The sequence below is a fragment of the Andrena cerasifolii genome, chromosome 14, assembly GCF_050908995.1.
Source record: "Andrena cerasifolii isolate SP2316 chromosome 14, iyAndCera1_principal, whole genome shotgun sequence".
NCBI classification, from domain to species: domain Eukaryota; kingdom Metazoa; phylum Arthropoda; class Insecta; order Hymenoptera; family Andrenidae; genus Andrena; species Andrena cerasifolii.
Genome location: NC_135131.1, coordinates 7,374,786 through 7,401,070, shown reverse-complemented (window position 1 = coordinate 7,401,070; position 26,285 = coordinate 7,374,786). Strand labels below are relative to the sequence as shown.

Genomic DNA, 26,285 nt, shown 5'->3' with positions numbered 1-26,285 from the left:
CACGCGCTGTTGAAAAAACTAACATTTGCGAATTATTATTTTTTTCTGCCTGAGAGCAACCAATCGGTTTTGAACCCTTTTCCTAATCCTCTAGCTATGCCTCCTGCACTTTATGAAAAATCCCCGGCTCTTTTAACCAGCTTTTCAGCCCGGATGTACGGCGTTGAAGAGAAAAAGTCGTCACTTCGTAGAAAGTGCAACGCGCGTGTAATAGTTCATTAGCAAAACACCACAAAAATAATTAATAAAACATAAAACAATACTTATTTATAATAGTACCCATTTACTCTGTTCCATCTTTTTTTCTGTTTTAAAGACAGTTACATCGCTTTTTGGTTTTTAATATAAAATTATTTTTAAAGGAAAGTCGTATTCTTCATTTAAAAACACTTAGAATATCATATAAAACAAAGAACAGGTACAAAATTAAAAAAAAAAAAACAGTATAAAATCGTGATGTAAAAAGTACAACGCGCGTGTGACCATGTTATGAAATGGGGCGCGTGTAACGAACGGTTAATAGACTTGCGTGGAAAACCGGCTGGCCCGCGATGAATCGTTCATTCTGAATTTTTCATCCCCCCGTCGAGTGGGGTGCGTGAAAATGAATGGAAAGCTTAACCTTGAATTCCGAGCCGAGGATACACTTTACTGCATGTATGTTTCAATGAATCTCCACCGATCCAAACTCACTGATCATTCTCTCACACTCCAAATGCTACACGCCGTTTGAGAGGCGAAATAAAGATCGCGTGACATCGTTTGCAATAGTTTTATTAGAAAAGCATGGCACGATGGTAAAAGACTTGGCAGGTACAATGAAATCGCGTAGTTGCCCGCGGATGGAGTCTATTGGGGATCAATGAAGGCGATGATCCTTACAAGAGCCGTTTCACGTGATCCGTTTTCCTTCGGGAACTCTTGATGAAACCGAGGAACTCCAGCTCGGCGACCGCTTGAGTAAAACGAGCTCTAAATCTCCGTTAAGGATACCTTTGGCCACGCGATAAAATTCACACCGAGAGCACGTGTGAATTATTCAAACAAGAGGTACACGCTGTTGCAGCGAGTTATCTCCACCGGCCAGGATTCCGCCATTACGAGCTACGATATGAATTCCAAACCGTCCCGGTGGTTAGACAAATCTCCGCCGCACTCCATTACCATCGAAGCGGCAAGTGTGGCTGGGACCGCTAAATGAAAAAGGATACTGCAACTTTGGATCCACGTCCCGCTGGTCCTTCGTGTTGCTCTCGGGGTCCACGATGATCAAGAATGCCTGCAAACGTGCGTTTAATCCACGAAAGAGTGTCGACCCATTACCACCAGACACAGAACTTTGGAACGGACGAGGGTTACGAGAGATACGCTCTTGGAAGTGTTAGAGAGTACACAGCAAGAAGATCGAGAGATGAGATCTCCTGAGTTTGGATTTGCGAAGAGAATCGAAACGAAAGCGGTAAAATAGTAGAGCTAAGCTGAGAGTGAGGGAAATATAGATGGGAGATAGATGGTTCACTTGAAACTTATGCAGAGTAGGACACACCTTGAGTGGGTGGTGATTTTAAGAGTGGTCTTAGGTTTCAAGGTGAAGTCTGACCAAAGAACAACCCACCTAATACAAGTACGTTTTACCACAGTTCCCAGCTGCATGCAAATTATCAAGTAATAATACAGATATTTGTTTAATACGTGACGATGTTAGACCCCCGATTTTCCTTGACCAGTAGCCGGTTGCGTTTGGTCAGTGAGCTTTCAAGCTTCTAACAGCCACAGTCTATAGAACGGTTCCGCACCCGCTCCAAGGGGATTGGAGGCCCATTTACAATGTCGTGCTCGCGTGAATCGCTGGTAGGAGCGATTAAAATCACGAAACAGGGACGGGCGGGTGCGTGACCGTAAGTGTAACCTGAATTAACCTGTAAACATGAGCACGAACGGATTGTTACCTGCAGCCAGTCGTACATATTGATCAGCTTCCTGGATTCCAAGTGGAGCTTGTAAATTATACTGAGGTCGGGCAGCGTGGACGGAATGGCGTCGTCGTTCTCCAATTTGCAGCACTCGCACTGAAATATGTATTTCCAATTAACTTTGGCCCTCGCCTCGATACAGTTTTCTATTAGGGGCGAGCTCATAATCGATAGCCGTGGCCGCTGATTGCACAGATCGATAGTCTGTGATGAGTTAAAAATCACGGGAACTTGTGGGCTCGCGGCAGTAACAAATTATTCCCACAAATTAATTCGATCGAGGGGAGGGGGAGGGGGAAGAATAATGTATAAATCGAGATGGATTGCCATGATAAATGGTGGAAGACGGAGTGAAACATTTCGGGAACTTTTGCTATTCTTCTTTTGTGATAGGGGTATTCTAAAATTATCAGACAAACCCGACATGAAGATTACAGAAGCTTTGTTTCATTTAATGTGACCTGGCGCTTGAATTCCCGAAGGAAATTGAAAATAGAAGAAAAACGTGGGGTTATTAGGAAACGCGAAGGAACGTATGTAGTACGATTAAACAAGATTTATGATGGAAAAACTCCCGGTCATTTTCATTACTGAACGATGCGAAACACTAACGAAAAAGAAAGATAACAAACCCCGCGAACATTTTCTGTCCTGAGCCCGTCGTAAATCATGCACACGAATAACCGAACCACAGCACTCAGCAATTTCTTATACGATATACCTGAGTAGACACACCGCCCAATACTTATCGCGTCGCGTTTCTATTGCATCGAAGCCACGATTAAGATTTCAGTGGCCTAATAGCGAAGTGACATTCGTTTGAACTAAAATTTTTTAAATTGAATTAATCATTATCGCGCCGCGTTCTAGTAAACATTAATTTTTCGAAGTATTAGCATCACATATTATCTCGCTAGTTTTGCCTATCGCGGTTGAAAAATTCCTAAATTTAAATTCTAATCGCTGGTATCTCTGAAGGAATTCTTGACTTATTGTCTCGTAAACAATCTGCATGCCGCGGCTTGTCTTGTTTCTTTAATTGATTATAAAAGACTTCTCCGTAAAAACCAGTCCTCTTTGACTTACGTTTAAGTACACGTGTGGATCGTTCAAGCCACTGTGCACCGCAGCTCTCAATGATCCACGAATGTGTTGTTTGGCTAAATTGCCATCGCTGAAGCAGAATATTTCGTTGGCCGGCATGCGATTCGGATTGACCAGGTGGACGGAAAACACCTTCCGGTCCAGGTAGTTGATCACGTCTAGCTGCGCCTGTTTGTAAGGCGACCGTGACTGCGTTTGGGACATTCTCAACAGTTTCTAAACGAAAAGCCAGATGATACTAGAGTCGCGGCGCTGAGTCTTGATTCGCGGGTTACTGCAAATAGTGAATTGCATTCCGAACCTCTTTTAGCTGGAGCCGATTGAGTTTCTCACCAGTGGCGAGGATGTCTGCGGGCGTTACAGCCACTTCTAAGCTAGCTTCCTCGACGATCGCTACATGACACTGAAGATCCGTTTTAAGCTGCTTCATAACCGGATCTCTCGATCTGTCCATGATCTCAAGAACGGAGTTCAATTTCGCGAGAAACTCACTCTTTGATAGAAAGCCCAGGAGCTGCAAGCACTCTTTGTACTCGTGAGACTCCCTCAGATCGTTCAAGTAAACCGCTTTCGTGTAGAATTCGCGCAACTATCATTTTGTAAATTATCGTCGTGAGTGGATTGTTTATACTGTTTCAAGCGTGTCTGTTTAATTGGCTCGTGGTCTCCGTACCTGTTTACCCATTGGTGAGTTTGGCAATGTCGCCATGAGATTGTGCAGACACTTCAGGATTATCAGAAAACGATGCATGTATCGATGAAATTGTTTCAACAAATAGATTAATATCTCCTACAACAAGTTTAGTCTTCATATCCCTGAATCACTGCTTGAAAATTTCGTTCGCTATGTTACAAGTACCTCAAACCTCATGTTATCAAGCGGTCCACTTTTATTCTCCTCTTTCTGTAGTTGCTTGATGTACATTTCTATCGAAGGTAGCTTTCTGATCTCTCTGAAATCCTCATCGGTTAAAGTGGACAATCTGCTTCTTATTTCTTGCGGTTGGCAGCAGAGAGAGTTCACATTGTTCGCGTAAAAATGTTGTATCATGCATATCTAAATTGAAAGGAGAATTGCTCTGAAGGCGTTTAGGGCTAATGCCTAAAATCCCAGAATCTAAGAACTGAATAGTAACAAACCTTGTAACTTTGCAAGAAACTCTCCACTGAGAAATCATAGAACAAAAAGATGTCTGTTAACAGCTGAAACGCTCGTCCAGTTAATTTAAATGGTATTTGTGTGCAGAAGACAGTGTTTTCTAATACATCAGACAAAATATTGATTTGTGTTTGTGTGTGAAAAACCTGATTAAAAAAAAAATTGCAATTTCAAGCAAGTCTCCCCTTGTAAACTATCCAACAGTGAATGCTCGCTACTCACTTGAACATTTAATTTGGATGTAACATCGTACGATAGTGATCTGTGTATAGCGTGCAAGGTAGTAGCAACGCCGAATATAAGGATAAACTTCATTGTCTTTGAATATGAACTAAAAGAGACACAAAATCAATAACAATGCCACAGATTCATCGCGAGAATCACAGTACCTCAATATTAAAATGAAATCGTGTAATACTGCAGCGGGGGAACTTTCGAAGTCAGTTATAATTATAACGAGAGGATCGTTCGGTTCGCAATGTTCCTGATACCATTCCTTTAAGGCTCGCATTGTACAGTGACATTTTCTAACATGCGTATCTTCGTTCTACAAATAATTGCCCCGTAAATAACATTCGCATTTCCTTCGCCTTTGAAATACTTATTTTAAAGAGGACTGACCACATTCCCAACGTTCATCAGCTGAGATACTGATTCTTCTAAGATAGTTCTTACATTATTTGAATCCCTATTCCATACAAGTGCCACGTGTTTTGTGATCGGTTCCAATTTAGATATTATTCTGTCGAACATTATCGCATGATCGGGGACATTAACTCCTGTAATATATTTATCGTCAATATACACGGCTACGAAACAGCTTAGTCTAAGCGGTCGTCACCTGTTAGTAAAATAGCTGTCTGTATTTCATTCTCCAGACTCTCTATTGGCTTTTCTTTGACTTTGGAAACAAAAGATTCTAAGTCGATCAGAATCTGTTGGAACATATTCGACCTTATGTCCTAAAATTTCAATAGAAATCATCTTAGAAGGAATCGAACGCTACTTGTTCGCGCAACAGCGTTTAACCTATCGACAATACCTCAGTGGCTTTTTCAATGCTAGTCCACGTCTCATTGTAAGCGAGATACCACGGCTCCTCGAAATAATCTGGAGATCTCAATTTTACCCTCTTATCGCCAATTTTGTAATTACCTTTATGCGCAAAGACACCCTAAAACGCATTTCGAATTTGATCATCGTGAGAAGCGACGAACATTTCCTAACAGTAATTGGAAGATACGACCATATTTTCAAAGGAGACAGTAAATAACAAAAGATAATGGCGACAAACAAAAGCGCGGTAGAATACATTTTTAGGAACTCTTCGTTACAGAAAAATAACTCCCGCCAAAAATGGAGGAAAGAGTCCGGAACGAAGAAAAATAGATCGATAATTTTACGCGCAAGTAGGGATCCTCGGAATATCGAAGTTCATAGATAAGTTAGCTTATGTTAAATGTATGTTAACGGACAACAAGTACCGAATATATTATTCGCGACAACGAGCTTTATAATCCAGTAAAAGTAGTGATAAGTCGGCGTTAAAACTGATGTAACCAGCGAATAGCTCGTAACGGGTTTGAACTGTGATTTTTACATTTCGAGGTTATTGAAGTAGAAGCAACAAGTTGCACAGTACCTTTGACACTGAAACGTTGTCCATTTTGATGGGAAAGCTCGCTAGAAATCCTGGATATCAATTAACTGACCGAGAACTGTAGAAGTACAACAAATCACTCAACTGACAGGTAAGAAACACAATCAACTGCGACACGAGCCCGCGCCTTTTTCGCCACTGACGCCACGGTTAGTTTCGAAGACTCACCTAGGTGACGCTACTTGTCAACATGATCCGCCATTAGACGTTCAATTGTTCAGTTTCAGAAGCCCCATCATTGTCGGTTCTTTCGAGTGGGTCTACCTCGTGAATTTTACTGCTAAAAGTTAAAAGTGCTTAATTAGTATTAGTTTTTTCAACGAATTTTCGAGGGGTGGATTTGGTAAGCTAAAGTGTTTGTTAAAATTTTTCACCGTTTCAATCATATCGTAACTGTCCCACTGTCCCACGTTTTCAACGCCTTTGGAATTTAAAATCTGTAATTAAGATTCATTTTTCTTGGGTAGAGAAACTCAAAATTGTCGGATTCGAGTTTGTACGAGTATAATTTCAGTCTCCTTTTCTAGTTAATGAACTATACTATACATTCGGGTTCTATTGATTAGAATTTTGCATATCGGTTTCATTGTTAGAGGAAAATGCGTTGTTTCGTAACGTTTCTTAGCAACATGGCGGCATATTTGAAAAAGTTTCTTTGCGTCCTTATTGCTAGCTGCTTAAGAGGGGAGAGTTTAATGTTTCTGGGGTTGCGTTGTAATTGCAAATGAAACGTGAACACTATTCGAATATGTAATAGTGCATAAAAATATAGTATAAAAGAATTGTTAAGATTTGAATAAAGAATACAATATATTTCCATATATAAATCGCAAAGACATCTTCCACGTTGTAATTATAAAGGAAAAATAGATAAAACAATTTGAACAAATTTTGTTATATCGTCCATATTTTTCAGTCATTGCGGAACAAACAAATTTATATTTATTTCATTTATTATAAAATTTCGTAGTACCAAAACCTGCAGAAGCAGAAAATAAATTTATTGTCATCCAAAAATTGCCCAAAATATGAAATTTTTATACTCATCCAGAAATATAAAAAACAGCTAGGGCCTTCCACAATATTTCCACTCTACAGACCTTTGATATTCACCGAACAGTGTACCCAATATAATACTTTAGTTGCAAATACAATAATTTGCTTGTACTCAACCAAAAACTCTTAAAAAAAAATTTTCACAACTTTCTCCGCTCCAAAAATAGCGTTTTATAGCGAAGAAATTTTACAATTAGCTGACAATGAGACCTGGAATTCAGAACGAAATCCCCCATTTGCAAACGGGCGGAATTTTGATGTTCACCGAACGGTATGAGGGACAACGAGCGAATTTTCAGCCAAGCGGTCGTGTCACCCGAATTTCGCGAGCGTAAGCTGCCACGATCATCATCTGAATCGCAAATCGCGTCGATTGAATTCATCCGAGGTCGAGCAAACAATCCGGAAACCGAGAGTTTGATGCCACGTTTCGATGGGGGAGGGCGACAGGGGTGGGGAAAGGGTGGTCGTCGAACTTTCGTCGAACTGGTTCGTCTGGGGGGCGAACGGTGCTACTTGCTGGCCGCAGAACTTGCCTGCCAGCAACTCGTAATTGATTTAAAGAAGTGTCCAAACAAGATGCTGCGCTTCGTGCCTCGAAATGTACCGGAATACGTCCACGTCGGTGTGCGAGCCGTGTAAACGACCGTGCAACGGCTACCGAAACTGAGATTATTCCGAACTCGCGAACCGCGCTTCAGCATTTTTTTCTCTCGAAGAAATTTCGCGTGTCCAGGTTTCAGATCATTACCATATCAAACCACTTGACAACAGATTTCGACCTATTGCTGTTGCAAAATTTAACTCAACGCAATTTTCAGTTCCTTTCAAAGTTATCTGTAAATTTCCATAATTAAATTTTTATTTAAATAAAATTTCGAATAACGAATAAAAGTTAAAAAAAATTAGTCGTCATTCCTTCGTTAACTGGAGCTAACTTTATTCCATCCATGACGAATAAATTTTTAAACTCTTATTCTTTATTCAAAATTGTATTTGAATAAAAATTTTGCCCACTTTGAAAAATAGTGTAAATCGCAGTACTTTTTAAGTGAGAACAGCACGGAGTTTTCTTCCACGGAGAGTCGTTCAGTTCTTAGTACTAAATTGTTGTGTTCTCTTGCTACACACGTCGCAGGTCTTAATTATCTGGATCCAAATGTAGCCAGTCTACCTTGGCGCCAATTAAGCTGGTTAATCGAGGTCTCTGTTCGGTCTTCCTTGAAAGCTTCCAGGATTATACCGAGTGTTATACTCGTAACATCAAAGGATAGCAGAAATATCGTTTTCTTTTGCAGAAATACAAAGAAGTTACTTACTAGGCATTAGAACAGCATTATGCCTCTACATGAACTTATTCCCCCGCGCTGTCGCTAGAGCAAACGCTTTTCGCGCTGCACCGTGCGATATGCAAACGACGGTAACGCGTTTTCGTTTCATCGTTAATCCCCTGACACGTATTTTCTTTGTTAACCGATGCTTCGAAATCAGCTCGAAAGTCCGCGCATTCAGCGGCGAGCTAAGCCAAGCGCACTCGAGAAAGGGGGGTGGGGGTCATTTTGGCAGGGGAATGGGGGAGGGATATAAATCGATTGCACAAGCAGCTTTGTACGAATGTTCTCGTTTTGTGGTCGGCCATCGCACCTGTGCCCCAAGGGGTATCCCGGCGAAAATAAATGGGATTCGATCGGGGACTTAATCATCCGCCTTCGTTGAAAGGGACGTCTGGGACAAAACGATGCAGAGATCATGGGAGGCTATTGATCGTCCCATGGAATATATTTGTCTAGTTTCCTTGGCCGTTGCGTGCGGCATTCGTCGTTCCAAATGAATTATTGCGCGTGTTTTTTTTTGGAACCTACTCCCCACATAATCGAAAATAACGATTTCTAAATGTCTCGGAGCGAGTACCATGGATAATCCTGTACTTAAGTTCCTACGCTGCTTAAAGTTCAAATAGATCAATTCAAACAACTTAATTCCGAGACTTCTGTCATAGAACTCATTTATCAGCTATCAATAAAATTGAAGATTAGGTTATTTCTACAAAATATACCAATAACTCTGTAACTCTCTCTCTGTACTCCTCCTTTCTAGCATTTCCATATACGTAGCTACAATCTAACTGATTATTAAATGGTATATCCAAACCACTCCGTTCCTCGCGAATCATTCGTTCCTTGCAGAATGAAAAATGAAGGAGCCTTTTAGAGTGTGGATTCAGGGCAACTCATCCCCACAGAGTCTCTTACCTCCCATCCACCTCAAGATGTCTCGTCAATCACAGAGTGTATTTGCATACGATCTAGGCAAGACCGATCCCCGCCGGTGAAGGAATCGTTCCCAGATAAGTTCCCAGCCCGAGCCTCGTAAAAAACGTTGATCCCCGTCGAAGGAACACCGACTCGATACTGAACGGTAGAATCGACCGCGTTTCCTGTTACTCGGTAAAAAGCGAGTGAGCGTTTTCACTGGAACGATGATGAAACGGTCGCTTTGCCCGCCGTCAGGCAGGGAGCAACAGCAGCGGGATCGTGTCAGGAACTTGTCGAAGCTGTTGCGGGCTGTCCAGCGGATGGCCGTTGCGGTGGACAGCCGCAGAAAATGATTTCCTCCTGAACGACAGGTCCCTTTAGTGGCGGGAAACAAGAGTCTCTTGTCCTCGCCAGGTTTCTTCGAGCCTCGGATGGGAAACTGTTGGCAGTTTACGAAACAGGACCCAATTCCTCGCGTTCGTAATGAGGGCTATTGTTGCCCTCGCCGCCGCGGTCCCCTCCGCCCTTACGCCGAGATTGAACGTCCCTCCGCAGGATGCAGAGCGATATCTCGCAGCGGCGTTCGGAGGCTGGAAAAAACCTCAGGATTACGAGGACGTTCCAGTTGGTAACGAGATAATAAAGCGACCAGCTTTGTAGCTTCGCGGCAGACCCTTTTGCCTTGTGCTTTTCCTCTTTTGTTCGAGCTCCAACCCCTTTCCTTGGTTCTTTTTTTTTTTTTAGTCTTCTGGGTCCCTTTTCTCGTGGCCGGCTCTGTCGTGACGATTTCGAGGTGAAATTCGCCAGCGTGATGACGGGAGTCTGTGCTTGAATTTGGGCGACGAATAATCCCTTTGTATTTCGGCTTTCGTAGTGATAAAAGAGGGAAATTGTACATTTGGTGTTATTTCGTTCTTTTCTTAGTTCTGTATTTCTTTTAGCGGTAGCTTCTGTACCGTGTAGGGCCTGGTCGTGGTGGAAGGGTGTTCCTTTACGATTTTACTCGCAACAGTCATTTTCTCATTAATATAGTGATTGGAGATACCTATTTTTACCATTTCCGATCAGAACGCTTCTTTATTTATTTATTTATTTCTCTTTTACGGGTAAAACCCATTTTGTAACAAACAAAAAGAATACATCGAACATCACAGAGACACTTTACTACTGAAAACACAACAGAGTATACAAACACGGCGATCAAAAAGAGCATATGGCTACAGAGACCTAATTTGATTAAAAGTTTCGAATGAAGCTTGTCTCTGACATTCTACAAAAGCGCAGACTTGACTGTGTTATTTTGGGGCAGGTCGTGAATTTTTCTGGCCGCGATGTCTCTACACTCAATTAAAACCGCTGTATAGAACTCATCTTCCATTCAGCACGGACAATTCGATCTGGAAACGAGCGAATGTTTACCTATCTCGAAGCGAAACAGAAATGCTGGCATGCTGAACACAATTCGCCACCAGCAATTCATGCGGGACCTATTTTTCAAAGCTCGATACTATCGAGCATCGATGCACGGTACCTCTGCTACAATCTAACCTTCCTCCTGTTCCTTGTTGCGATCAAATTCGATTCTGCTTCGATCAAAACCATTTCATTCTTCGTCATCTGTATTAATTAATTCCATCTTCCTTTCGCTAGAAATCCCTTAAGTACGCCTTCCAGCTCCGATCACCCGGTACACCTGACTTTAACCCCACAAAACTGTTATCCTCCCCTACCATCAATTTCCAGCAAAGTTAACACGACAATCAAACTTTACCCCGAACTTTCTTAATCCACCAAATCTCCATTTGAAAATGAATTTCTTTCATACGAGAACGATTAACGTGGAAAATAGCGAACCGATTCTAACGGCGAATCGATCAGTGGATCACCCAAATGAAATATCAATTAATCCCCGACGTTGTCATAGAAAGTAGATTATGTGAACGCCCGTAGCGGTTCGAGCGCGGAGTATACCTATAAAGTGTTTTTGATTTCGTTTCAGCCAACTTTCCAAAGACGATCGAGAACCTGGGGGCTTCGATCTCGTCGGAGCTCGAGGGTAATCCTCCCTTATGGGTCACCAGGAGGACCGGCACGCACGGCGAGGAGGTTTACATAAACAACGCGAAGATCCTCACGGAGCAGAGCAATTTCCAGTCGAAGGTGATCGTCGGCGGGGACGTGAAGACGCAGGTGAGACATTTAATCCGCAAGTTTGATTAAGACGGGCCGCGATTACAGGGAGAAAAAGATCGCCCGCCGGGGCGGGCCTCGGTCTTCCCCGTCTCCGGTGGATTTTTCTGCCGCGGTCGTCGCGGTTAATTTAATCGCAAATTACTTTTTTACGAGCGTAATCTCGCGAGTAATTAGGTTAGTTTACGTGCTGCTTTGCGTGAACACGACTTCCGGCGTTCAAACACGATTTCCTCGGGACTGCAACCACCCAAGAAGTTGGTCCAAGCCGCACTTTCCGAGCTTGCGGTCGCCTTCTAACGAGCTTTTAATGAGCTGCACAGGCTCGCCTTGGCCACGAGTTTGTTGCGTTGATGGATATCGTTGGCTTCGATAAGCTCGTCCAATATTCTTCACCTGCAACCCCTCCACGAGGGTGGAATGTTTCTTATTGATAGGGCGGTTATGTCGCGAATCAGAATCTAGAATAGAGCAACGCTGCGGGGAAAAGACTACTCCGTGTAACCCACTTTCTGGACCTGTCTTCTTTACCTCGATATTTATCAAGCCTCTACTTAAAATTCTTTTGAAGTGGCTTCAACATCGACTTACAAATTAATTCCACGCAGGACACAAGAGTTATCTGGAGCGAATTCTCATGAGCTATTGATCAAAAGCGCAAGGAGCCCGACGACGCAGTGAAGAGAAACTATTTCGAGGGCCGATATCTTGTTCCCATCGTATATTCAATACTATCTATCATGCCTATCTTCCAAATTTCCTCCAGCGAGCATGGACCCCAATTTCGACTTATCAAACGAACCCTTTAATCTGTAGATCAAGTATCACCAGCCAATGAAAATCGCCGGGCTAGGACTAATCCCCTCGACGAGCTTGTCCATAGATCAATCCTTTTCCTCCCTCCTCCCTCGCCCCTCTGATTCAGCCCCTTGGTGGTATTACAGAAACTTTTCTCATCCACTTAACGCAGAAGTTCTATCACGACCCGATACTTGTTACTCGTTAACAGAGCACGAAGGTATCGGATCATAATTAATGTAGACAAGAGTGGGCTAATCGAATAACTTTTTACATTCTGATCCGCCCAACTTCCAGCTGCCAAGGTTCCGCGATAAACCCGCGAAACTTCCTTTCGCGATCTTCTGATTAACTCGTCGGGAGCCACAACACTTTCCCAGCGAGCGGTGCTTGACCCACATTCTTTTCTGCATCGTGTGATTCTTATAAAATGATTGATGAGGCTGCTGTAGAAAACGAGGGTGGTCGATGACCCGGTAATTCGACACGGTCGAAACACTAGCAACAGTTTATTCAACAAATGGGAAATTCTCGAGAAACTTCTCCCCTGGCTTATCCATTTCTGATGTCGAAGGAAATAATCACGATCTCCTCGCTTCAAGATATTCCATTAAGCAATAGAATTTCATGCACCGCTATCACGCCACAAGCTTCAGTCCGCGAAGATCCTGAACTCTGTTTAACGTCCCTTCGATTAACATCCGATCATCGACACTGGCCATTCGCCTTCCAGGCATTATCCTCCTAGCAGAATCGCGGCTCGGACAAAAGCGTCTTGCCTCCCCTTCGGCTGAACGCACTCGATGAAATCTTCTCACGCGGCTTCTCTCTGCCCGGCTGAGAAACTATTCGCCAAGCGTTCGACCGCGCCGCTGGCTGATTTTCAATTTACCCCCGGCCGCTTTGAGACGCTCCATCCCCCGCGCTTTTTCAATCCGTTCTTCTTTCGCCGGGGCTCCTCTACCCTGTCCCGCGCGCCATCTTTCCTCTCCATTAACCGTAACTCTTTAGGCGATCCTGGGCCAGCGGGGTCGGCGCAGTTATTCGGGCTGGAATTCCTTCAAATTGTTAAGAAACAGGGACGAGGCTTGGCTGGCTCTCGCCCCGGGCAACGCGTGGAGGGAACGCGTTCCAGCAGCGTCTAATGAGATCAGAAACCCCGCGAGCCTGCTGAGATTAAAAACGACGCTGCCCCCTCTTCGCCTCGCGACTCCGCTTATCCACCATCGCCCCAGACTCTTTCGCCGCGGCGTGTGTGGTATCGTGGAATCTCCCGTTTGATGATCTAAGTCTAGACGTAGCTTTCATCGTGGACAGATCCGAGGCGCATAGAAGATACAAAGGTCCTCGTGAGAATTCTTTACCTTGGGAGGCACGCGTCAGCTTCTAGATACATTTGGGTTGAATATAAAGTTCTGGGGTAGGAGATGGCAGGTGGATATTAAAATACTTCCAATTTCATTCGAACGAAATTTCCCTTTTTTTTTCTTATAACACAGGGAATAGTGGTATCGTAGGAGCTTGAGCAGACGGTTTATGAATCTGCATGCTTCAGTAGCTTAGCCAGTGTCATATTATTCACTTCCATAACAGCTACTTTCATCTCACCTCGCCGATAAATTTCTACAAATATCTGAACACACACGGGCTCGGCGAAATCAGCAAAGGCTCGATAATAATCTATTAGCCAGCGCGCAGGTTATGCATCACGCATCAGACGAGCGTGGAGATTCTTTTATTTAATTACCACACGGTAGGATTAATCTGTGCTTTTTCATAAGTTTCTCGACTCATGAATAATCCCGCCTCGCACCCCTCTCCCCAGTATTATCGTGCCTCCCCCCGCCTTCACCCTCGCCCGCGCCCGTTTATCGTGGAATTCCGCGCGCGGCGCCGTTCTCTCGGCAGAATAACGAAGGCTGCGGGAAATTCCTCCGAGTATTTTTTCGCTGGATCCGCCGGCCGTGTGATGTAGCTCGGCGAGATCGTAAACGTTAACGGGTGCCTGGGACTTTGTCAGTTATTACAGTGCTTCCGAGTTGATCTCGCGTTCCTCCGAGGATACACTTCCGCGGGAACGCGGCGCCGGAACACACAGCCAGGGCGGTTTAAATAAGCCGGAAAATATTTTTATACGATTTCACGCTGCCTGCCCCTCTCTCTCTCTCTCCGCCGTGCTCCCTTAGCAGTCCCGCTCCTACGGCGACATTAATTTCCACCGTTGTACTCCCGACGTAATCTATTTTCAGCCTTCTCCAGATGCCGGTAAGAAAGGTGGCGTAGTATTATCGTGGATAAATCGAGGGTGGTCTGGGCTATCGCTGGGAGCTCGTGGCGCGGTCATGGGGATGGTATTTTTTAGTGGACGGATTTTATTCCGGTGATCGGGGTGCACTTTGATCGAGGAGCAGGATGTTCTGATGGGAGAGGGCGGGTTTTATTGCTTAGGATCTGGGGTGCGGTTTATTCTGCCTTGTGATTTTATCGATAAGGATTGGAGGCGTCGTAAAGTCGGCAGTTTTGGGGGGCAAGGATGGAAATGAGTTGATGGGAATCTGGATCTGGAAATTCCTTTGTCGAGGCTTTAGGCACCGTCGAGGGTGGAGTGGTTGTATTTTGTTTGCAAGTAGTAGCGTTGAAGTCGATTTAATTGCATGTGAGTTTGCAGAGAGTTATAATAAATCTGGGATTTATTTCCATATTTCTCTATTTAGAGACGAGAATTGTATCTATATATTTGCTTAAAACGACGAGAGAGAAAAATTACAGCAGGGTAATTGGAAATTCAGTAGCCTTCGATGACCACTTGATTTTGTCGCAATTGTGTCTGGACATCAGACTTCTTTTTACTTCAGGTTAGAATTAAAAGCATCTGCACAATGTAAATATAGGGGAATCATATTTTCTCTGAGAACCAAGAAATCACAGATATTAGGGAAAAGTTTGATTTGAAATAATAATGGTTAAGGTGCAGTAAATTTGTGTTTCAATTATAATTCTTGTTTTCCTTCGTCGTTTCTCTTGCGTAAGCACGAAAGTAAAACAGTGGGTTAACTAATTTTGATGGGCTAAGGGGATGGTGCGTTCTAGTAGAATGAACAGGTCAGCCGATGTTAATTACTAATTCAGAAACGTTAAGCGGAAACTTTGTTCTCAAAAATGATTATAGGGTAGACCGGGGCGAATCGGATCGAAATAAGAATTTCGTGCATATTTCTTACATCGCGATAGAAATGAGTATTCCGATCGTTCGTACTACATCTGAAGTTTCGGGGCGAATCGAAATATTTCTCACTTTTTCGTTTTTTGTTTATAAATGAAAGATTTTTATGTTTAATTCAATTTTTACATATTAATGTTCAAGGCGAAAGTCACGAATATATAATAAAAAAATAGTTTTTTAATGTCTGACTAATATTTGTTTACCATCAAACACAAAGTGATCCGATTTGCCCCGGTCTACCCTACTGGGAATGGGATCGCAGCACATTGTTGGCTACCCGTTGAAACTGAAGCATTACTTTCAATGGAGGAAATTAAATGATAACGTGCAACGACATGTATTATGAATTTTATGAAGCGAATATTGTCGTAGTTGCTTGGAAACACAATACTTCACCGAGTCCCGGTTTTATTTAAAATTGTTATCTCGTGATAATAAAAAAATATTTATTTTCCAAGGAAGATAAAGTCAAATATTAATAACTGGAATTTATACTAAATGCAAATTAAATGTACGTAACGCAATAATAAATTATCGTGCAAACACTGATATTCGCAGATATTATCAATTGGATTAATAAATACATATTACAGAATCGCTTGGAAGCGTAAATGAAGTCGTAATAATACCTTTAGAAAATATTTGTCGACTGCCCAATGATGAAAGGAAGTAGGGAAACGTCCCTTGTCTCTGTTACATTGAAATAAATTTGATTATGGAAGCAATCCTTTGTCAGCGAGTCGTGATTATCAATTTCAGTTCTAAAATAAATTTACAAATACTTCCACGCGTATTTCCTCGGCTGTAATTCTCTCGATTAAAAGTACGAATATAATAAAACGTAAACGAATTAGGGACAGAAAATTATGATACGTCAGGTACTGGAAACTCTCGAACGAATTTAACCGAAGTGAACGAAGTGGTACTGCGAAATTAGCTCCAATCAACCGAATCAGTCGAGGTAAATTAAAGTGGATCTGAAGCGAAGTAGAGGCGAAGTGAAATCAAATGGACATTGAACTGAATCGAATGGGCATCGTACCGGAGTGAAATAACCATTAACCTGTTATCGGATCCGAGTCGAATAAGAATCACACTGAAATCAAACTAAACCCAAAGTAGTAACAAACAAACCACGACCAAATGGAAAGCGAATAATAATTAAGCCAGGCTTGAATCACAGCCATTAAGACATAAAAAAAAAGAATCCATCCAACATTAAATAAGATCTCCATTAAAATCGAGCCAAAATCGTGTAAAAATGAACGACAAATCGGAACTGTAATATAATACAGCAGAAATCGAATAAGAAATGGATAAAGTAAATTCGACGTGGCCTCAGCTACAAGATACACATCAGCAATGTTCCAATTTAAATTTATGATCAATTTTTATTCATTACATCATTTGCATAGAACAAACACCATAAAGTCGGGAGACGAAGGAAACGTCGAGGACACTGTAGGTTTGTTTTTAAAAAGCTATCTCCGCTGGCAGTGAAATTCAACGTTCATCCCGATGCGATATAAACGAATATAGAATGCACGCCTGTGCTTGAAATACGCCTATAGGAATAATGCGCGCATATCCGCTTTCAATTCGATAGATATGTAAAATATATGCCGTATTCGCGCAAACTGGATACGGAGCGGCGAAATATTTCATCGATAAATCGATAGGATATTATCGCGAGTTACGACACGAGACAATTTAAAGCTTCCTTGTTATTGTTTGCGGAAAGTCGAAGCAATTGAACGATACTAGAATGCCGGATTGTTTAATGTCGCCATTCAATTGTTATGCAACTATGCAGATGCGAATGGGGTCAGAACTATTTATATTCGAAGCTTCTGTTTACGATAGTATCAGGAAACACGAAAAAGATTTGCTGCTCATGTTTTATGAGAGGGACGTTTTAAGGAGATGACAGAAACCTGATGCAGTAATTTAAAATGATATATTAACGAAAGTACCCTGAGCATTTGCGCTTTTGTGTCAGGACTTCAAAATTTAATTGAAAGAGGAATGGTTGTGGCCCAATTTAGTAACAGCGGTAATCACTAAAAATTTCAATACGACAGTTAACGAGTTCCCTGTTAAATTAAGTATAGGTATACTAAGCTTCAAAGTGCCACTAGGAAATAGGAGTTACTTCCACAAATTTTGTTCAAACTACGAAAGCCCATAGATTGAAATTGAAGCTCCCCTATTGCCCAACCAATCTACTACCTACAAACAGAAGATTTGAACTTCTCAGCCCTTAAAGAAGTGCCAATAACTTTATGACTCACATTCCATTCAGAGGAGAATGCAGTACTCGCCTAAAGCTGGACAGCGATCTCAGCGGGCTCGTGAATTGAGCAACGACGGAATTAACATTACGGACAGCCTCGTCCCGCGGAGGTAAATTTCGCGTTTCAAGGCCGTTCCCGTGGTCGCACTTTGCGTTTCCTTCATGGCACAATTCCCTTTTACGAGACACTCCGGCAGCCCGTAGAGAAACTTGTCCCAGGAGCCCGTGGAATGCGACGGGACAAAAAGGGAAGAAGTATCTGGGAAGTTGGCTCCGCCGCGGTAACTCGATTTGGGACGAAATAAAGCTGAGATTTCGCCGGCGTGAACGTCGCCGGCCGAATCTGTTTCGTGCCAAGGGACGAAGCGGGGGCGCCGTTACGGGCTTGTTAAAAAATGCACGCCACGAGGGAACGCGGCAAGATGGTTTCCAATGGCGATGGGAACACGATCTGGGAAGGCCAGGCAGGACGGGGTCAGTGGAAGAGGGTGGGTTCGCAAGGTGGAAGGAAATGAGCGTGATAGCCGAGCAGATGAAATAAAAATCGCGTTGGTTCTTGAGGGATGAGGGATCGAACCACCCCACTGCAGCCCGGTTCGACGAGTCTCCCGTGGACTTAAAGCGGATAATTTCGTTTGTATTCTTTGGCGCGAGCAACGGCCCCGGACTCGAGAGCTTCAACTTGGAAACTCTCCCCCTTTTTGCCACGAACGAAATGTTTTATTATCGCGATCGAAAGTTGCGCGAACTTGGCGAAGATTTAAAGTTCCGCGGGGTGTTTTGATTCACTTAAACTGCTTCCAGCCAATTACAATCGCGTGGTCTACGTAGCAACGTAGCCTTGAGGGTAGTGGTTGGGGGTGGAGTTTAAGATCCTTCGCAGTCTTTGTGGTCTGCGCTGTTCCTTTGCGCTTTCTCGTTTCACGTCTTCATATTACCGTTGGAGCAGGAATCGCGGCTCAAAGGGCGGCTACGCGAAGTTCTACGTGTCGTTTCGCGCTGCCTCGCGATCACAGAATAATTAACGTCGCCATGGACGTCTGAACGGATTAGGGCACGCGATGTCCAAACAGTCGAATTATTCTAGCAAATTTCGTGGCATTTCATTAATCTTGAAGGAGCACACCGAGTAGTTCGCAGTTTGTCGGACATCTCGATCGAGATTCATAGCACCAGATCGCTCCGAACGCCAGCAGTGGCTAGTTCATTAATGTCTGCCAAGTAACCGATGCCACGAGCATTCCAGAAGCGCGAACAGCAAGAAAACGTCATGAATTCCGTTCCCGATGGGGATTAGCAGGGGACGGTCGATCTGGTTTTAATCTGGCGTAACATCCTCGCGCATAGTAGGGGGAAGATAGCGATAGGAAATGGATCGGCGCCATGGTGTCTCGACGCCACACCCTATCGACCCCAGAACCGCTTACAGACTTACTGTACGGGACGAAGAAGAGCTTCGGTATACGGTTACATTGCTTGCAGTATTTTCTTGCAAAATGTGTTTACTTGCAACCCTTGAAAAGGATCGATTCTAAAGGGAGCAAAGGGGCAGGGATGGTGTTACACGCCTTGCGCTTCAATTCAGGAAAGGAACTTGAAACACTGGGTCTAGCTATGTTTCAAAGCGAGGAAACAGGTGCTTTTACATTTGACGGTCCATTTCAAAGGATAATGAGTGCAGAAATTATTCTTTTTGGGGGTTGTTAACAGCTGACAGCTTTCATTAAAAATTTGAGAAAATTGATGTTTAAAATTTAACCCTTCACTTGTCTGAACTACGAACAATAATTATTAATGTCTCTGTACTCTGAAATTTAATTTTAAAAGCTTCAAATGTCGCGTTCACTATTTCTAAGGTGAAATGAACCCCAAAATCCTGTCGCCCTCTGCATCGGCGTAAACGTGCCCTTACAGCAACCCCGCGGAATTGAATCGCTACTTTATGCTCGCGATTCGCCAGTCCATTGCTTATCGCGGGCGGTCTTGCGCGTGTTTGTTGGGGAATAACCGGGAGCTGGATGTGTTTTTACGTCTTCGTATCACTTACCGTCGCGCCGCCGTTCTTCGTGGAGTAATGGCCTTCGGAAGTGGGGCGAACCGAATGAATTGTTCGGCGTGACCCAGAAGGAGCTCCCGCGCTTGAACGCCGGGATTGAAACCCTGTTGACTTTCTTCGGTGAATATTTTAACGCTAGCGAAACAACGGGTGATTATTCTTGTTTTGAAAAGGCTCCACCTTTGTTCGAACTGATTCCGCAGCAGACTGAAGTAACAGTAATAATGTAAATTAAACGGGGACGCGGTACTTAAAAGTGTGTATATTTCTGCTAGGTATTACGTGTCGATAAAATATTATTCTTACAATCATCAAGCTTGCATGTTCAGATTCAACATTCATCGAGATTTGGAATGTATCAAAATGTGGTGGGGTGCGATTTCAGTTTCCGCGTTTCATTGTGTCGTATGTAAATTTTGTTTAACGCAGAACGTTCCATATACGCAAGCTCGTAGCCACGCGATGCAGACACTCGAAGTCGCCGTAAAATTCCGGCCCATTAACTTAGTATTCGTTAAATTACACGTTCCCGGGGAATGCCGCGAAGACACAATTAATTACGAATAGCCATAACGAACCATTCGCCTGTTTTTATTAATGGCCGCGCTCGAGGGTGTAAACGTGACTTCGGCCCCAAGACGGCGGCCAGGATGGGGTAAACTTCGGATTAACGACCTCTTGGCGGAACGTTCAGCCTCTCCCTCTCCCCGTGTTCTGTCATCTGTAAAAACGGCGACGGAATGAGGCACATTTAAATCGGAGTACCGAAATATCTCTGTCGTTCGGACCGTAGTCGATGGAATTTCGCGAGGCCCTTCAATACGTTCGGGGATCGAACAGTATTAATACAGGAACATTGTGCTTTAGAATTCGCAAAGTGATTTCGCTCTAAAAAGCATAGAATTAGTTTGTATATCGTTAGATCGCCAAGAGGTTATAATTATTATTAACTTCGTTAAGCAGAAATAGTAATGCCAAGTCTACATGACCACAGAACATATTGTCGTCGAATTAAATGGTTCTGTTACTCGATGTTGAATTCAGCTATTCTGTTAGGGTACCATTTTATAACAAGATTGGTAATAAAACGTGTCCGGCTTCCATGATTATTATATTATATTAACATTGAAGGATTGGTATTTTGTATTTCAGTCTCTAATTAAAATTGTAACTCATTGTTCACGTGATTCATTAGTTCTCTAATTCGCAAATTATATCAGCGCAGGGTAAACATATTGATTTCGATTAATTTGATTTAACCATCACAGCGAATTCTAATAACATTTCCATTCATCAATTATTTCTACGATTTGGCGAGCTCAGTGGCGTAATTAATTTAATTTAGTTCGCGGTGCAAATGATCACAAAAACATATCTCTTTATATTTCATTATTTTATTCAATCAGCGTGCAGTATGTATTATAACTACCTACATTTCGAACTCCCATAATGAAACCAATTCGCGAAAACATAAAATAATCCATAGTAAACACAAATATACCGACAAGGGGGAGAAAACACTGAATCCACATTTTAACCGAATGAATAAAAGATACTCGTCCTTAAACGATTGTATCCCAGCCTCTCCTACGATCAAGCCCCGATGAAATATTCGTTCATCTCCCCCACCGTCGGGCGCCGCGCCCTCGAATCCGCGACGTTACCATAAAAGAATAAACACCCCACGAAAACGCTGCCTCTTTAATTTCACAGGCCAAGTTCCGCACGGAACCATTCCTCTAACCGCGGCAAGAGAAATAGCAGACGGTCTCCCCTGAAAGATGTACGTCCGTTGTCCCAGAAGTTCACCCTCAAGAAATGTCGTGTCTCGGGAATACGAGGGGAGGCTTTCGCGCACGTAACAGTTTCCTGTAAAATTCATCTGTGAGGGGGTAGAAAATATATACGCCCTGGGTGAGCCGGCGGCCGAGAAGGATTGTCCGTCGCAGCCAATCGAATTTAAAAGTTGCCAGACTCCCCTGCTCGCCCCGGGAGCATATGTCTGTATATCTATAGGTGCACGTATCAATCGCGCGAGGAATTAAGGATTCGTCTCGGTGCCTCGAACCTCCCTCGCCAATGATTCGTGTCCAGCGGGGGAAGATAAATGGTCGTCAAAGGAGCGCGGCAAGTTTCCCCGGTCTCTCTCGCGGGAAAGAGAGGGCGAAACGATTCATTTCTAGGGACTCGGTCTAGCATACAAACGCGGGTCTCGTTGTTTTTTCCACCCCTTGTTCTCTCGCGCGACGCGGCGTCCTCCGCAGCGTCCTCCTCGTATAAATGGAACACGACCCACCCTCCCGCCCCCCAGTGTTCCTATTTTCTTTGTTATCGTACAATCTCTGTAGCCCCTTTTCTTTATTGAACACCGACTGTGCAGCTTTTAGCCTGCTCCTCCGGGCAAGAAATGTTTCCATGAGGAGCGGTTTATAAGCTGGAATCGACAGCCATCTGGAGTTTCCTCCTCTCCTCGCGATTTACCGTGACCGGCTCGATGGTGCACCCCTATGGACTCCGCAATCGCGAGCTTGCGTGAGGCTCGAAGTCGAGGCACGAACGCAGCTCGGCGAAAGTGACCGATTTATCGCGAGACTGTTATTTGAAGCCCGAGATAGTATTGTTTGCCGCCGATTGTTTATTAGCGGGGGGGTCACATAGAAATGAAACAAACTTGGGCACTTAAGATATTTTAAGCCGCAGACTCTACGGAACCCTTGGAATCGCTTGCAGTCTATCATTCTGCACGGTCGCGTCCCTCGGTTCCCTAAAAAGAAGAGTGCTATCGGGTAGAAGGAGGAGCCCGGAGATAAAAGAATCACGGCGATCGTGAGGAAAAGCGGATAAATAGCGGTAGGACGTTCCAGTCGCGAGCTCTGGATAGTAAATGGCGGTGCACCTTTTCCAATGAGGGCGGAAGCTGGAGAGGAGGCACCGTCCTCCCCAGTTCCGCCGGGGGGTATTCGACTCGACACCCATGAAATAGTTGCGTTCCTCCGCCGCAGAATAAATACCCCGCTGGGTTCCTTGGTGTACCCTTTTTCCTCTCGTTCCTCACTTTATCTTCTTCTTCCATCGTTTTCGCGTCCCCGTTTCCTTCAGTCGCTACCGCGATGTCGTTTGTCTTACTATATCTTCGCCGTGAACGCCACCGCCACGCTTGTATCGCCCGGCTCCTCGCAGCTTCACGAGATTAACTGTGTACCCTAGCGTTTACAAGCGGGCCCCGGATCTCCGCGGGCAATTCACTCTCCTCGAGCTCGTTCGACTTGTCGATTTGAAACGGCACCTCGCGCCGGCCGCAGGAAACGAGCCACCCCTTTCTTCTGAATACCCACAATTGCAGTGTTTTTTTTTCTTCATTATTTCGAAGGATTAAGGGATCTTGCGTAGCGTTCTGAGCGATTAGTCTCGAGTGGCCAGGATGTAGGATGGTAGGGTTGAGGTGTCTGATGAGTTCTTGACGGCCGGCTGAAGAGGGTTGAGTGGCTACATCATAACCAACACGTGTGGCATAATCGCTATCACTCCATTCACATGAGCTTTATCTCGAACAAGATGTTTAATCGTTCAACGACCACGCTTGAATCTCGGGTTCGTATTAGGGCTGTTACGAATATACTAAGTATTCGAGTACCAGTAGAATTCGAATTCTGATTCGACTATTCGGAGTGCTCGAATTTCGAATTGTACCGAATAGGAATCTGAGCATGAAGTTTGTTTTGGACGTGATCATTTTTTCACACTTCATCGTGAAATTCTTTTCATATTTGTCTTTACGTTTAGACTCGTATTCGCTACAATCTGAAATTCGAACACTTTGAGTTATTCGAATAAATTATTCGTATTCGGAATTATTTGAATAGTTCCACTACTCGAATATTTCCGACTCTAGTTCGTATTAGCACATAATTTTAAATTGGGTTCTCACCTTGTCGTCGCCTAAAATTCTCATCTTTTCCAAGAAGTATTGCTAATAACAAATAACGCGTGTAGTTTAATATTTTGGATGGGTCCAAATAGACCCTGAATCCATTTTTTGGTAGTCTACTTAACAATGAAAAGTTCAGACAGAAATGGTTATCACGAGGAATAGCTGGGAGGCTCAGAACGAGCTAGTGGGAAAGCTTGAAATTAACCCGCCACTGTGAGCTCACCAAATACGTTAGCACGAGCAGATTTACCTATTTAATGGCCGAATTGACAATGGCGCTTATAGTTTCAACGTGATCCCAGTAAAGCGTAGTGTTTCAAAGGTTGGTAACAAAAAGCGGGTGCCAAGTGCTAGATCGAGTAAATTCGGTGCTAGATCGAAATTCGAACGCGGTGCGCAATACGCCGAAGGATTTAATTGATTTGGACTTTGTATATCGAGTTACCCGAAACTGTACGACTGGTCCACTGATAAATATCGCTGGATTGAATTTCAAAGAATCGAAGTCCCTCTTCGATATGATTTCGAGTAAACATTCAGGAAATTTTAAGCACAGGTGTGCTTCTTTCATTTTGTTTCAGGTTCTGCACATAATAAACGAAGTGCTGGAGCCAGTACGTTCTAATTCCGCGGAGATGCCGATTTACAGCCCTAACGCCTTCGAGTTCCTGAACCAAAGTGAGAATCTTGACTTGGGTGTTCACCGAGTTCGGTGAGTATCTATTCAGTTTATATCTGTATTACTTAAATACGTAGGTAAATACATTACTTTCACTGTGGAAACGCTAGATTTCGATTTAAGGCACAATAAATCGCCTTTACACGCTACTGGAAAGCACCTTGTTGTACTATTACCCGGCCGAAAGAAGATCCCCAAGAGGCGGGCTTGGGCGATACAGTCCGTCGCTATGACGATTGGTCGAATCACCTATTTTGGCACACTTTTAAAGACGCGACACACGAATTTTGGTTATTGGCTGAAGTAGGCACATACATTGTCGCACCGCGCGACGAAGAGAGCGCACAAAACACATCGAGATCGAGTGGAATAGAGCGATCTGACCGACGAACGCCAAAGCAATAGCGTAGGCATCTCAGACGGTTAACCATTAATATATAATAACATAAAAATTTCCTTATTTTTTAAACAATCTGTGCGAGATTGCGTTTGGGCTTATTTTAATCAGAAAAATCTAACCAAACCAATGATAATACTTTCCTGAATATATTGTGAAAAATAAGGAAATTTTTATGTTATTATATATTAATGGTTAACCGTCTGAGATGCCTACACTATTGCTTTGGCGTTCGTCGGTCAGATCGCTCTATTCCACTCGATCTCGATGTGTTTTGTGCGCTCTCTTCGTCGCGCGGTGCGACAATGTATGTGCCTACTTCAGCCAATAACCAAAATTCGTGTGTCGCGTCTTTAAAAGTGTGCCAAAATAGGTGATTTGACCAATCGTCATAGCGACGGACTGTATCACCCGAGCCCGCCTCTTGGGGATCTTCTTTCGGCCGGGTAATAGTACTTGCAGCTCATTTTGATTTCACATCTTTTTTTATATTGTTATTATTATCTTCTATTTTTGGTGATATTATTTTCTTCTTATTTTTTGTGATTCATAATTTTTTTCTTACGTTTGTATTAGTTTCTTCCATTTTTTGTTGTGATTTATTTGATAATACTCTTTTTCGTCCTCGACTTTTTCCTGTACTTGGCGTAATTTTTTTACTTTTTTTAAGTTTTATTATGGGGATGTTTTTTATAACACGTATTTCACAATTTTCTGGGGAAATTTTTCTTTCAAAGAGGAATAGCTTCTTCATTGTTTTATATAACAAATGTATTTTCCCGCAGTGCTCTCCGCAATAAGCAAAAGCCTTTCAATAATAAATAGGGACATTTTTACCAATGAAACAATGCTTTCCTCGTAACAGTGTCTTGTTTCGCCCCTTTTTAACGAGCATGCTCTGCGAAACGAATGATTGTGTGTATTGTCCTTCGTGCTGCAGCCATTGAAACGCAATCATGTATCGGCGAAAAAGCACGCTTTGATTGCGCGTCGTATCGGAAAAATTTAATGAAAAACACGCGTTCCTTATGGTAAATGTTGTTAAATGTGTTATCGTTTTTCGACTGCGGATATTAGGCATACCTTGAGTCCCACAAATAATAGGGACACCCGTGCAATAATTTTACTCGATATGTCAGTAACTATACTCGTGACGTAGAAAATAAATATTCATAGAAATTAAAATGATTGTAGCATGCTGTATTTTTACACAAAATTCTTCGTTGTCACGCTGCAAGGTATTTCTTACATCTTATCAGAAATGTCCTCCCTCTCGCGTAACTTCCAAACGAAACATACCCGCGAAGTCCGTTCACGTTCGCCGGAAGATGAAGATAGAGCCAACTTCCGTAGTTGTTCTCGAGTAACTTCGATGCTCACTTTGTCAAGTCTTTATCGATATTTAAAGGCACGCCGTGGAACCTGCCACCCGAGAAAGTAAAACTTGAGTGAATTAGCCTCTTCCCTCCAAAACTTCTTCAAGCTTGCCTGCATTTCATTCAGGGGCGGAT

At 43.2% G+C, this 26,285-nt stretch overlaps 2 protein-coding genes across 6 annotated transcripts in view; one reads left to right on the top strand and one right to left on the bottom strand.

Annotated features, from left to right (window-relative positions):
• Fas1 (fasciclin 1 Fas1 domain-containing) overlaps positions 1 to 26,285 on the top strand; it is a 276,409-nt gene that overhangs the window by 188,658 nt on the left and 61,466 nt on the right. For all 4 annotated transcript variants that reach the window (XR_013087038.1, XM_076826168.1, XM_076826169.1 and 1 more), the window contains exons 3-4: positions 11,207 to 11,397; positions 24,280 to 24,410. Coding sequence is in view for 3 of the 4 variants with exons in the window: in XM_076826168.1 (XP_076682283.1) it covers positions 11,207 to 11,397; positions 24,280 to 24,410 (322 nt within the window). In the remaining variant the exon portion in view is untranslated. The remainder of the gene's footprint in view (positions 1 to 11,206; positions 11,398 to 24,279; positions 24,411 to 26,285) is intronic.
• Orc3 (origin recognition complex subunit 3) lies at positions 759 to 6,057 on the bottom strand. Of its 2 annotated transcripts, XM_076826171.1 has the most exons (14): positions 5,879 to 6,055; positions 5,279 to 5,410; positions 5,078 to 5,198; positions 4,858 to 5,015; positions 4,626 to 4,783; positions 4,459 to 4,567; positions 4,218 to 4,382; positions 3,937 to 4,134; positions 3,751 to 3,867; positions 3,379 to 3,666; positions 3,060 to 3,293; positions 1,950 to 2,069; positions 1,212 to 1,279; positions 759 to 972 (listed from the first exon to the last, which is right to left on the bottom strand). In XM_076826171.1, exons 1-14 carry the CDS (start codon positions 5,900 to 5,902, stop codon positions 879 to 881), a joined length of 1,986 nt encoding a protein of 661 aa, XP_076682286.1. In that variant the 5' UTR covers positions 5,903 to 6,055; the 3' UTR covers positions 759 to 878. The 2 variants fall into 2 exon arrangements, with proteins under 2 accessions (XP_076682286.1, XP_076682287.1); XM_076826172.1 differs by lacking the exons at positions 759 to 972; positions 1,212 to 1,279 and adding an exon at positions 1,300 to 1,478 and having other exon boundaries at positions 5,879 to 6,057.